General features: G+C 54.5%; 1 protein-coding gene across 1 annotated transcript in view; it reads left to right on the forward strand.

The window, feature by feature from the left end:
- Dusp7 (dual specificity phosphatase 7) overlaps window positions 1-2561 on the forward strand; it is a 7000-nt gene extending 4439 nt beyond the window's left edge. The window contains exon 3 of the mRNA XM_021206595.2: window positions 762-2561. Within this exon, the coding sequence (XP_021062254.1) occupies window positions 762-1069 (308 nt within the window). The 3' untranslated portion in view covers window positions 1070-2561. The remainder of the gene's footprint in view (window positions 1-761) is intronic.
- Window positions 2562-11719: the final 9158 nt, after the last annotated feature.

Here is an 11719-nt window from a genome sequence, read left to right on the forward strand (position 1 = left end):
CCTAGAAAGCCCCTACAACCCAAAAAAAAAAAAAAAAAAAAAAAAAAAAAAAAAAAAGACTTAGGAAACCGAGAGGGTGGAGTAGTGTGTGGGCACGCTGGACCCCGCTGCCCACTTGTTCCAAACCTTCATCCTAGGATGTGCTGGGAGTCCCTGAGGGAGCAGGTGCGGAGTGGAAGGACACTGTGTGCCCCTGTCGCTTCCTTTCTACATCCATTTTCACTTTTACACGATGGGCTGCCTGGCTGTGGTGTCATCAGGAGGATGTGGGTGACACCCTGTGTACCACTTGTGGCCATGTGGGGCGAGAAGTGATCCCAGAGGTGACAGTAATTTGTGCTTGGTGAAACCCCCTTGCCTCAGGTCCCTACAAAAGCACTGACAAATACCTGGGCAGTGGTAGGGGACACCTTTCGCTCCAGCACTCCAGCAGGCAGAGGCGGGCGGGTCTCTGAGTTTGAGACCAGCCTGGTCTACAGAGTGAGTTCTGAGATAGCCAGGGCTACACAGAGAAACCCTGTCTCTCTAAACCGGGCTGTGTAACAGAGGACTCTGAGGCCCCACTGGTGGCCAGGGTGGTCAGCGTGGTATTGTCCTCTCACGCCCTATCCGCGCTGGGCTTTATCAAGCCCTTAAAGCACCTGCCTGTGCCAGCCAACTGCTAAGCTCTCTTTTGTGCCTCTGCCCTTCAGTGTGATGCCCACCTGTCCTAGGGGTTTCTTAGAGATGGCTCTACTCTGACCCGTGTCCCTGTGTTTCAGATGAAGCCCGCTCCAAGAAGTGTGGTGTCTTGGTGCACTGCCTAGCAGGCATCAGTCGTTCAGTGACAGTTACTGTGGCCTACCTGATGCAGAAGATGAACCTGTCCCTCAACGATGCCTATGACTTCGTCAAGAGGAAAAAGTCTAACATCTCGCCCAACTTCAACTTCATGGGGCAGCTGCTGGACTTTGAGCGGACGCTGGGGCTCAGCAGCCCGTGCGACAACCACGCACCCAGTGAGCAGCTCTACTTCTCCACGCCCACCAACCATAACCTGTTCCCGATCAACACGCTCGAGTCCACGTGAGGCCTGGGGCGCTGATGGGCGCAGCACCAGGGTCTCCCAGCCCTCCACGGGGCCTGGTGGGGGGCCCTAGCCTGCTGCCCCTCTGGCCCGAAGAACCCACAGATGCCGTCACCTGTGTCCAGAGAACCAGGCTGAGCGGTGGCTGAGCTACCGTGCCATCCTGTGCCATCCTGTGCAGGGTCCCGTGGCAGCGCTTGTCAGATGGCCTCAGCTTCCCAGACATGTTGCTAAGCGAGCGTTGGCCTCAGCTTTCCGACTCGGCGGCTTGGGGGCCGGCGGGGCCTTGCCTCTGCCCCAGGACATCCATTCGGCTGATGGCCCAGCCATTCTGGCTATTTTTAAAGACATATCCACAGACCTGAGGTTGCTACTTTTGGCAGGTAAATCCGAGTTCACTGGAGCAGAGGGTGTTCAAGCTCTTCTTGGTTTTTCTTTTCTCTTCCTTCCTTCCTTTTTTTTTTTTTTTTTAACAAAAAGTGTTATTTTTCAGGCTAAATGCAACAACAGATTGTATAAACCAATATTTCACCCCTTTCTGAGAGAGAGAGAGAGAGAGAGAGAGAGAGAGAGAGAGAGAGAGAGAGAGAGATCTTAGTTTTTCGTTTCAAAAAGCAAACCATTGGTGTATTTTGTTTTCAGTGGAAAAGACAAACCCCATGTTCTTGACCAAATGCATTTTGCACGTGTGTGAAGTCTGATTTCCCAGCAGGCCATTCTGGGTTGTCACTCTCCGGGCATCAGGACCCTGGTTCTACCATCTCCTACCTGTGACCCAGCCCACCTCAGTGCCGCCTTCGCACAGTCCCATCGCTAGGAGCTGCGCCTGGTGGGCACTGGTGGTCTTTGTGTTGTCTGCCCTCCTGCCGACCTTCTGAGTCCTGCAGACCTCCCTGCCAAGGCCTACTGGAGGTGGTGCTGCAGGGGAGTGGCAAGCAGTAGCACTAGCCATCTGGGCCCCGCCCCTCAGAGGGCATCGCTCCGGCCCTTTCATAAACTGCCCACCACTTCTGTCCTCATCTCTGTCTCTGTACTGGGAATAGAGGCCCACAGTGCCTGCGTAAAGCCTTCCCAGCCCCTCAGCTTTGCTGTAGACTCCAATGAGGTTCACCCCCAGCCCCCTTGTCCAGGTGCACACCTGCCCTGGCCCGTGTTGCCCGTGCCTTTTACCTGCAGGCAACCTACACCTATTGCGGCCCAAGAGCTGGGGCAGGTGGGGCAAGGACTGGGCAGTGGGGGTGAGAGGCCCCCATCCCAGGATCCATAGCACAAAGCCACGGGCTCCATAATACTCCTCTGGTTTCATCACTTCTCGGCCTTGCTTCTCCCTGGGTACCATGAGGAATGGGAAGTGCTGGGGTCCTGATGGGATGCGCACCCACAGGAGGCAGTGACCGAGTCCACATCTTACCTCACAGGGCTGGTTTTCAGGGATTCTTTAGGGAAGGGAAGCAGATTTAAAATCTTACCACAGTTGAGAAATTGGCAAAAAAAAAAAAAACCCTTCTATTCTGTACATCTGTACATGGTATGTTTCTCTCTCCCTCCCTCCCTCCCCCCTCCCTCCCTCCCCCTCTCATTTTTAAAAAGAAAACCCAGAAACATGGATCAGATTGTAAATGAGGGTATACCAGAGGGTGGCCAGTTTTGCTTTAAGATCTTATGAAGGAAAGTTTGTGACCCTACATACATATATATATATATATAGACACACACACACACATACACATACATATATATCCCGAGCCAGCAACGGGATTTTGTTTATATTGCAAATAAATATTATTTTTTCTTTAAATGGAGTCCTGGTGTTCATTAAGGGCCTGGGAAGACAAGACAGGATCAGTGTTGTCTGTTTCTGTGAGAGTGGGCTGCCTCTTCTAGAGTAGGCCAGGAGGTGCTCAGATACAGGAGGGGGCAGCAAGGGCTTCTGGGTGAAAATGGATCCAAGCTGGGTGGGGACACACACCTCTAACCCTAGCACGCAGGCAGAGGCAGTGTCTAAGGCCACACACACAAACGCTGTTTTGAAAACTACAAAGGAGAGCCAAGCTCACCGAGACATTGACCTCCTCTCATGTTTGGCACGGCAAGCACCTGTTTTTTCTGCTGAGGGCATGGGCATAGGCATGCTGGGGGCAGGTGGAAGCAGTGTGCTCAGGCCTCCAGTGGGGCTCCCACTCTTAATAGGCTTGAGCTGGCAGCCAGAAAGTGGCTCTGGGGGGCTGGAGAGATGGCTCAGCGGGTGGGAGCACTGACTGCTCCCTCTAGAGGTCCTGAGTTCAAATCCCAGCACCCACGTGATGGCTCACAACCATCTGTAATGAAATCTGAAGCCCTCTTCTGGTGTCTGAAGACAGCTACAGTGTACTCACATACATAAAAAGTAAATAATTAAATAATTTTTTTTAAAGAAAAGTAGATCCGGAGAGGAGGGACCACAGCGGGCAACAGCCCTCACCCCCCCCCCCTTGGACTACTTCAGAATGCTTCAACTCAAGCCGGGCATGCCTTTAATCCCAGCACTCAGGAGGCAGAGGCAGGCAGATTTCTGAGTTCGAGGTCGGCCTGGTCTACAAAGTGAGTTCCAGGACAGCCAGGGCTACACAGAGAAACCCTGTCTCGAAAAACCAGAACGCTTCAACTCTGCCCCTGCCTGCATCAGGTGGACTCAGGTACCAGGTGGCAGGCAGGTCCAGCCTCTCCCAGGCCTTGGGCCTCTGTCATCCTGGCTCTCCTCTGACCCTGTCTCATTGGTGCCCCTCAGTCGCAGAGCACCAGAACTGTCACACCCTCACAGCTTGGCTTATGACAGAGGGATAAGGCTCTGCCACCCGCCAGCGGCTCAATGCTGGGACTGGCAGCCTGAATTCAATGCTCAGGACTCCCGAGTTAAGGACCTCACGTCCCTGCAGGCCGAGGGCCAGAGAAGTGGGGTTCTCGCAATGCTGGCAAAGAGGCAGTTGCTACTTTTACTGTCAGGGTTCCTCAGGGCCCTGGTCCTTCTGTGCCAGGGGCAGGCAGGGGTGGGTGTCTCAGAGACTGCCCCTTTGTTCCCTCTCAGCGCCCTTGCCTGGGGCTAGGGAAGCCCGCGGGCGCCTGGCTGGGGGCTGGGCCCTTCACAGGCAGAGTAAGTGCCTGGCAGTGCCAGGGTGCCCAAGGACATTATGGGGGTGGGAACAGCAGTGACTTCCTAAGCAGACTCCTCAAGCTGAGGACTGAGGGCTTGAGAGGCGCATGAAGAGGGCCAACCCCACCCTTCCCAACCATGAAACCTCAAGCCCAGTGGTGTGTCTCAGACCCACAGTACCCTTGTTTGGAAATTCTGCCCTCATGTGCTGCTTGCTAAGGCTGGGGGGGGGGGGGGGCAGTGGTCCAGATTATGGCTGAAACCATCCCTGGTCTGAAACCTTCGGCCAGGCTATGCGGCTATAGATCCTAGACCCCATCCTTGTGGACTCTCACGTTATCTTTCTACCCTGTTACAGCCAAGTCCCATCAATGGGTTCTGCATTTCGAACCCAACCTCAGCTGGGTCCCCAGGCACCAGTCCCCCTGAACTTTGGATGAACACTTACACTTGGGCCATTCTACCCTGTCACTCACTCTCCTGACACTCTCTTAGTCCTGCAAGGTCCCTGTTTCTGCCTTTTCGGGCTCTTCTCCAGGAACCCAAAGAGTTCCACTTCTTTGTCGCTTTTTAGCATTCTCAGGGGAGAAGGATCTAAGCCATTTATTTACTCACAGGCACATTCATGTGCCAGCCATTTCCTGTGCTGGGCAGTCCCAGGAATGGGAACATGCCCCAGGGAAAGTTCTGTGATGTCAGCCTGGGTGGTAGGATAATGGGCCCTCAACTTGTCTTCTGATAAATGAATCAGATTGCAACAGCAAGAGTGACTAAGGCTAGACACCAAGAAGAACTTGAAGCCCTATGAACTAGTCATCTTGGGGTGGGGTGCGGATGGGGGGGAGCTTGCTGTGACAAGGAGACCACATGAAAGATGAACATTTTCCCTTAGGGTCCTGATCTGAGCCTGGGATGGCGAAGACAGTCTTTAGGATAGATAGGGCCACTACCTACCCGCCACCCTTAAGATTGAAAACACTCAGCCGGGCGTGGTGGCGCATGCCTTTAATCCCAGCACTCGGGAGGCAGAGGCAGGTGGATTTCTGAGTTCGAGGCCAGCCTGGTCTACAAAGTGAGTCCAGGACAGCCAGAGCTATACAGAGAAACCCTGTCTCAAAAAACAAACAAACAAACAAAAAAACAAGATTGAAAACACCCAATGCCTCCTGAGTGGGGTGAGGAGGGGGTGGTAGCAGGCTGTGGTGGGACCTCTCGGTGCCACTCTTACTGCCCAGCACACTTGTCCTGTGCACCACCAAGACATAGGACTCTCCTATTCCAAAAGCCTCCTGGACGGGTCCTGTCTGATGTCAGAGACCCAGCAGACTCAAGGAGGCCTGAGACTCTTCAGGTACCCTCACAGTGGGGCAGAGGGGTACCACGGAGCAAGTCAGTCCTCACCCTGCTGCCTGTCTTTTTCTCAAAGCCCTGCCTCCACCATCGGTCTGGAAGCATTCCTCCCTCAGGCCCCGCGAGAGGCCAGACACACATACTCGTGTGTGCACATGAGGTCTCCTCATTTCACAGGCTGAACAGGTCCAAGCAGGTCCTTCCCAGATGAAGGAGAGCCTGTCTCTGACTTACAGCTTCCTCCCATCCTTTAATGCCCTGAGTGACATCAGCCCTTCCCAGACCTGGACATTAAAGTTCAGCATTTAAAATCTCTCAGGGGCCTTATCCTCATTGTCTGAGCCACATGAGCCCCTGTCGAGGACTCTAGGCCAGGCAGGTATCCACCTTGCCTAGGGAGCCAGCCCCCTCCCTGGGGCTGCTGTGGCACACCTCTAGGGACACTATCTGCAGGAGAGCTCCTGGGCTCCTTGGGCACTTCCATGGCCATGTGTCCTCTCATCTGGTGGCCTGCAGGCAAACCAACAGGGGCAGTTCTTTTCCACATAAGGCCCAAAGGCCAGCAAACCTCTTAAGGGGGCAAAGGCCCCTAAGTGACTTCCAGTTCAAGGTTGTCTGGATCTGTCATTGTCAGATATTCTAGTCACGGAGTGGCAGGTAGCCTGAAGAGCAAATGTACAGGCCAAGGGGTGGTAAGGAGGCTAGACAGCCATTCAGGACTGGTCAAAAGGGCTGGATCACATGGCTCAGGAGCAGACAGTGAGAGGACATATTTTCTCTACCAATAAGACTTGGCCCTAGGGGAAGCAGATGTCACACGAGAGCAGAGGGTCCCAACTTGTCTGGCTCTGTGTCCAGAGCCTGAATCCTGACTGCCAGCTTCATGGGTCCAAGCCTTCGGAGATGGTTCTCGCAGCAAGGAAGACAAGATGGTTTAGTCATGAGGACTTGAATTGTGATGCTTAGCATCCACACAATGCCGGTCACTGCAGTGTGAAATGTTATCCCAGCTAGGAAGGCAGAGACAAGAGGGTCCCTCAAGCTTGCTGGCCAGCCAGTCTAGCTGAATCAGTGTGTGCGTGGACGTTCAATAAGGGGGGGGGGGGGAGATGGCTCAGTGGGTAAGAGCACTGACTGCTCTTCTGAAGGTCTTGAGTTCAAATCCCAGCAACCACATGGTGGCTCACAACCATCCGTAATGAGATCTGACGCCCTCTTCTGGAGTTTCTGAAGACAGTGACAGTGTACTTAAATATAATAAAATATAGTGGAAGAGCAATTGCAAAAATCCTCTGGCCTGCCCACATATGTTCACACATGAATATGTACACACACACACACACACACACACACACACCCTTAGGCAGGATTTGTATGGGTCTCAGTCCCTACTCATATCTTCTGCGGGGAGCTTGTGCCAACCTTTACCATACTCTTCACTGAGCACCCAGGAGAGACAGTATCCTTAAGGTTCTTCTTCTTCTGCCTCCCTGGAAAGCCCCACAGGATGGCCCACCTCAGTCTTAGGAATGTGAGCTACAGTGATGCCATTTGCGTAGGACCTCTCCACCCCTGCTTAAGAGCACCTTTCAGGGGACAGCCACAATTCACTGAGACCTTGAGTAGACCACCCTCACAGGAGCTTTACCCAGCCTGATGATGATCATGATCTGGAGAGACCTGGCCCTCAAACGCAGACCCTCAGCCTTGTCCCAAGGGCTGAACAGTTTGGCCTCAGTACCCACGAGGACCCCAGGAGCCACTGCCTAGCTTAAGAGGGCCAGTGCTGAAGTTCCGTGGAGGGTCTAAGGGCTGCCAGGATAAGGTGAGACCAGGCTAGGCCTTTTCCCACTCCAGCATCAGATCCGTTCCCAGTAGGCTCTCTGTCTTCCTGTCCCTCCTCTCTTCCCAGGGGACATCCTCTTTCACTTGCTTCTGAGGTCCAGGGGAAGTCAGGGTGCTCTTAGCCGAGGGTACTTACCCTTGGGTGCCAGTTCCACTAAACTGCTCTGGTCTAGAAACCATTCAAGCGTGAATTCTGGCTATCCCATGTGGTCATTAGGAAAGGCCTTAATCTCAGTCTCCTCCCTTCCACTCTTGTCTTGCTCATTTCCTATCCTGCCCCTCCTGTGCCACCCCCAGCAAGCTTTCCAACCTCCCCACCCTTAGCCCAGCATCCCTGCGAACCCCCTCCAGTCCCTCTAACTAAGACACACTATCTAGCTCTGCCTCTCTTCCTCTCTGAAGAGCTGGGAGCCGTGCATGGGGGGAGCACAGAAGCAAAGCCTTGCTCGTCCTCCTCCCAGCCCCCCTAGAACTCTATTCTCTACCCTGTCCCTGAAAGGCACGGATGTGCGGGGAGCTGACTGATTACCAACCCCCTTGGTCGCTAGAAGTTCTGATAAGCCAGCTTCTGCCCATCCATACCTCTGGGCAGAGTCTGAGTGTGATTTCTGTACATCTGTGCTTCTCTCTCCCTTGGGCACCATGCCCAGAAGCAGCATTTCTGGGGCAAACACCTGTGTTCTGTTTTTTTTTTTTTTTTTTTTTTTTTTTTTTTTGACTTGGCTTCCAAATGGAAAGAGCAGGGCGGTTTTGGCTTTCCCGTTGGCCTATTGTTGCTGACTTGCGAAAGCCAAAAGTCAGCTGTCCCTGGCAGAAGCCGGAGACCCAGCTAAGCACCCCTCCTTGGCCCAGGCCCCTGCCTGGCCTGCACTGCCCCTCCTGGTTGGCCCTGCCTGCGGGTTGTGCTGACTCTTGGGGTCCCCAGCCGTTCTAACTGCAGCCAGAGTGATGGTGATCATAACACACTCAGTGTGGCCCTCGCTCTAGGTCTGGGTGTCCTGCGGGCTTAAGATGATAAACTCATTTAATCCTCCCGGCAGCCTTCAGAGGGAAGGGCTGGGCTAACCTTGATGGACAGACGAAGAAGCTAAGATAAAGCAGCGTAGCTGTGGTCAGGGAGGTGCCACACTAGGTAGGCTCGGGCTGGTAGATGAAAGGGACTTTCAGTGTTGGAGATTTTTCTTTTTAATTTGTTTGTGCGGTCATACGTGTACTTGGGCATGCTTGTGGAGGTCAGAGGACAACCCGCTGGAGTCGCGTCTCTCTGTTCATCATGTGAGTCCTGGGGTAGAACTTCAGCTGTCAGGCTTGGCGCAAGCACACTTACCCGCCTCACAGGCTCCTAAAGGGGCTTTTGGTTTTCATTCCCCCCCTCCGAAGCCATAACAGTCACTAGAAGCAGCTGAAGTAGGCCACGGAGGTCCTGTCGGTGCATCTGTGGGTCACTGGGAAGGGGACGGTTAGCAACAGTGAGGGGAGCTTAAAGTGTGGAGCCAGTGCTGCCCTGGGAAACTCCCCAGAGGAGGCAACATCTCCCAGTGAACCGAGCCCTCTGAGCATCCTGCCTCTAGCCCTTGGTGTGTGTGTGTGTGTGTGTGTGTGTGTGTGTTTGTGTGTGTGTGTGTGTGTGTGTATGTGTCTTTCTCTTTCCAGAATGTAGAACCACTTACTGTCCCTTTCAGCTGGTTACCTCTCTGACCTGGCTTTTCTCTGAGCCCATCTCCAATACTCCCACCTCTACGAAGCCCTTCCCTAAGCACGTTCTCCAAGTTGGGGACGGATGTCTCTTCTGGTTTCCATGGGCCCCTGTGCAGAATCAACCGTGGGCCAGGCTCTGCTGGCCATCCCCTAGGCCACCTCGGGAACGGGATGAGTTAGTTCTGTATCTGTCTGTCTGTGTGAACTACACACGTGAGGTATCGCCTAGTCCCCAGAGGGTTGTCCCCTTTCACAAGGTGCTGGTCCCTGCCTCCCCCCCCCCCACACACACACCCTGATCACTCCCCTGCCCTTGGCTAGGCTCCAGCCAGAGAAGGTTCTGGTCACTCTTGTTCAAAAAGACCTGTCATTGCCTCAGCTAAGTGGAGGGGTCTGGAAGCCACGCTAATTGATTAATTAAACCCTCTCGGTTAATTAGCTACATTCCTCCAGGGAAAGAAGTCTAGAGCAGAGCCAAAGCCTAGTTGGGACTGGGGGAGGGGTTCATTAGCTGGGGTCAGGCCCAGCCCCAAGCTTCAGGCTTGATGGGTGGGGAGGCAGTGGAGAGGGGAGGGCTGGAGAGGTGTGAAGAGAGTTCTGGACTCACCTGGAGGGGGGGAGGGGGGAAGAAGGGGCCTTTAGCTCTGTCCTGGACCCTGAGCTCATTCCTAAGCGTGCACACTGTGAGCTAGAGACTAGGGGCTAGTTAGCCCCGGGGAAGAGAGAGAAGCAGAAAATTCAGGAGCAGAGGGCTGAAGACACATCTGGCAGGATAAAGCCCGAACAGGACTGGGGGGGGGGGGTCCAGGTAATCCTGTCCCCGCTGCTGCTTCTATGCCTTGGGGGGAGATTTTGAATGCCAGCACCCGAACATAAATCTGGGCTGTGGGGGGCAGGCTGCAGCAGGTTTGCAGCAGAGGCAGCACCTGATCAGGTTTAGATTTTAAAGAGTCCAGGGGAGAGACTTGGAGAAACGGGAGAAGGGTGGGACCTGGGGCAGAGGGGCTTCAGGTACCCACGCGGCAAGGACACCCATCCGGTCTGAGAATAGCATCAGCTAAACTCCCACTGCGTTGCCTAGGGACACCCAAGTTCTTCCTCTGGTTCTCTTTCCTCATCAGCAAGGAGCCATGAGGGTGGTGGGTGGGGAGGAGGTGTCCCTGAGGCCACAGCCTTGGGATATGAATGTCACCCAGTATGTTTCCTTGACCCAGGACAGAGCACCTTCTTCACCTCTGAGCTCTCGTGGCACTTGCAGGCGCTGAGGTGCACCTGCGTGTGGAGTGACGTGCCCAGCCCCCAAGGATAAGCATTCAGGAAATGCAGAATTCTGGTTCCAGGGTCGCAGAGGGACACCTGTGTCTAGCCTGGCTCAAGAGGAAGAGGGATTGGCCACGGGTCAGAGGCAGAAAAGCCCAGGAGCCCGAGCAGCCACAGGCAGCAGGCAAGGGCTACAGCCTTGGCACGAAGCCTGCCCTGGGCTGGTCCTCCAGCTCCCTGAGTGGCTGCCCAAGTGGGAACAATGACCCTTTCACGTCACGCCTCCTCCAGTCACAGCAACTTTGGCGCCGAAGGACAAAGGGGCCATTTCATCATTGTTGGATTGGATCAACAGCCTGCCCGACAGAGCTCTGCTGCCCCCCACCCAGCCAGGCCCAGGACTCTGTCTGGTCCAACTTCATGGGTCCCAGAGACCCTCCTGATCCTTGTCTTCCTTATTCTGGCATACCGTGAGAATGCTAGACCTGCTTCCGGGCCTCAGTCTTCCCGTGTGGAAAGAGGGTACAGCAGCGCACTACCAGGCTCCATTCAAGTTGAGATGTACCATCTTCTACCCGTGCCTTCTGTCCCCAGTCTGCCCTTGTCACCAAGGTGAAGCACAGCCTTTGGAAAGGGCCCTGTCCCAAAGGTACAGAAAGGAGACCCTTGTCTGAGTCCCTGTCCCCGGCCTGGCCTTCCGGGGCTACTGGCCTTCCGTCATGTGAGCTAATCCGAGGTTGGCCAGAGTTACTCATTTTGGGGTTACCTCAGCCCACAGAGACCCAAGAGGTTGGCTTGAGCCGGGCTTGGCTAAGAGGAGGAGTATAGAAGGCCTTACCTTGCTTTTGGTGACGAGACACTTGCCACCTGCGATCCATATTAGAATCCTGCCATCTGGGGCCCAACGTCCCCACAAAGAAGCAGACACTGTGGGACACAGGGCAGGTTGTGGTCCCATGCACCTTTGGGCCTGAAGACCACAATAGTATTAGAAAGTCCCGTGGTTTCAAAGACCCAGAAAGTCAAGGCCAGGGGTCTGGGGATCCCAGCTGCTCATGAGTACACAGTATAAGCCACTCAGCGTGGACACAGACTCAGGACCCTGAGAGTGGGACACACTTGCAGTGTGGCCTCCCTGTATGGGGGATGGGTGAACTAGGGACTTACGTGTTTCACCGTCATGCTGACTTCGCTAGTAAAGCTCTGAGGCTTTGGCCTGAGGCGCTGAGGCAGTGTGGTCTGAACCCCACACGGACAGGGTTGGAACACCTCAGCAGTCAGGAGCACGCATGGCACTGGAGTCTGGTTCCCAGCATCCATAACGACAGCTCACAACCCCTTGTAACTCCAGCTCCAGGGATGTGCAATGC

Source organism: Mus pahari, chromosome 10 (assembly GCF_900095145.1).
Source record: "Mus pahari chromosome 10, PAHARI_EIJ_v1.1, whole genome shotgun sequence".
NCBI lineage: Eukaryota > Metazoa > Chordata > Mammalia > Rodentia > Muridae > Mus > Mus pahari.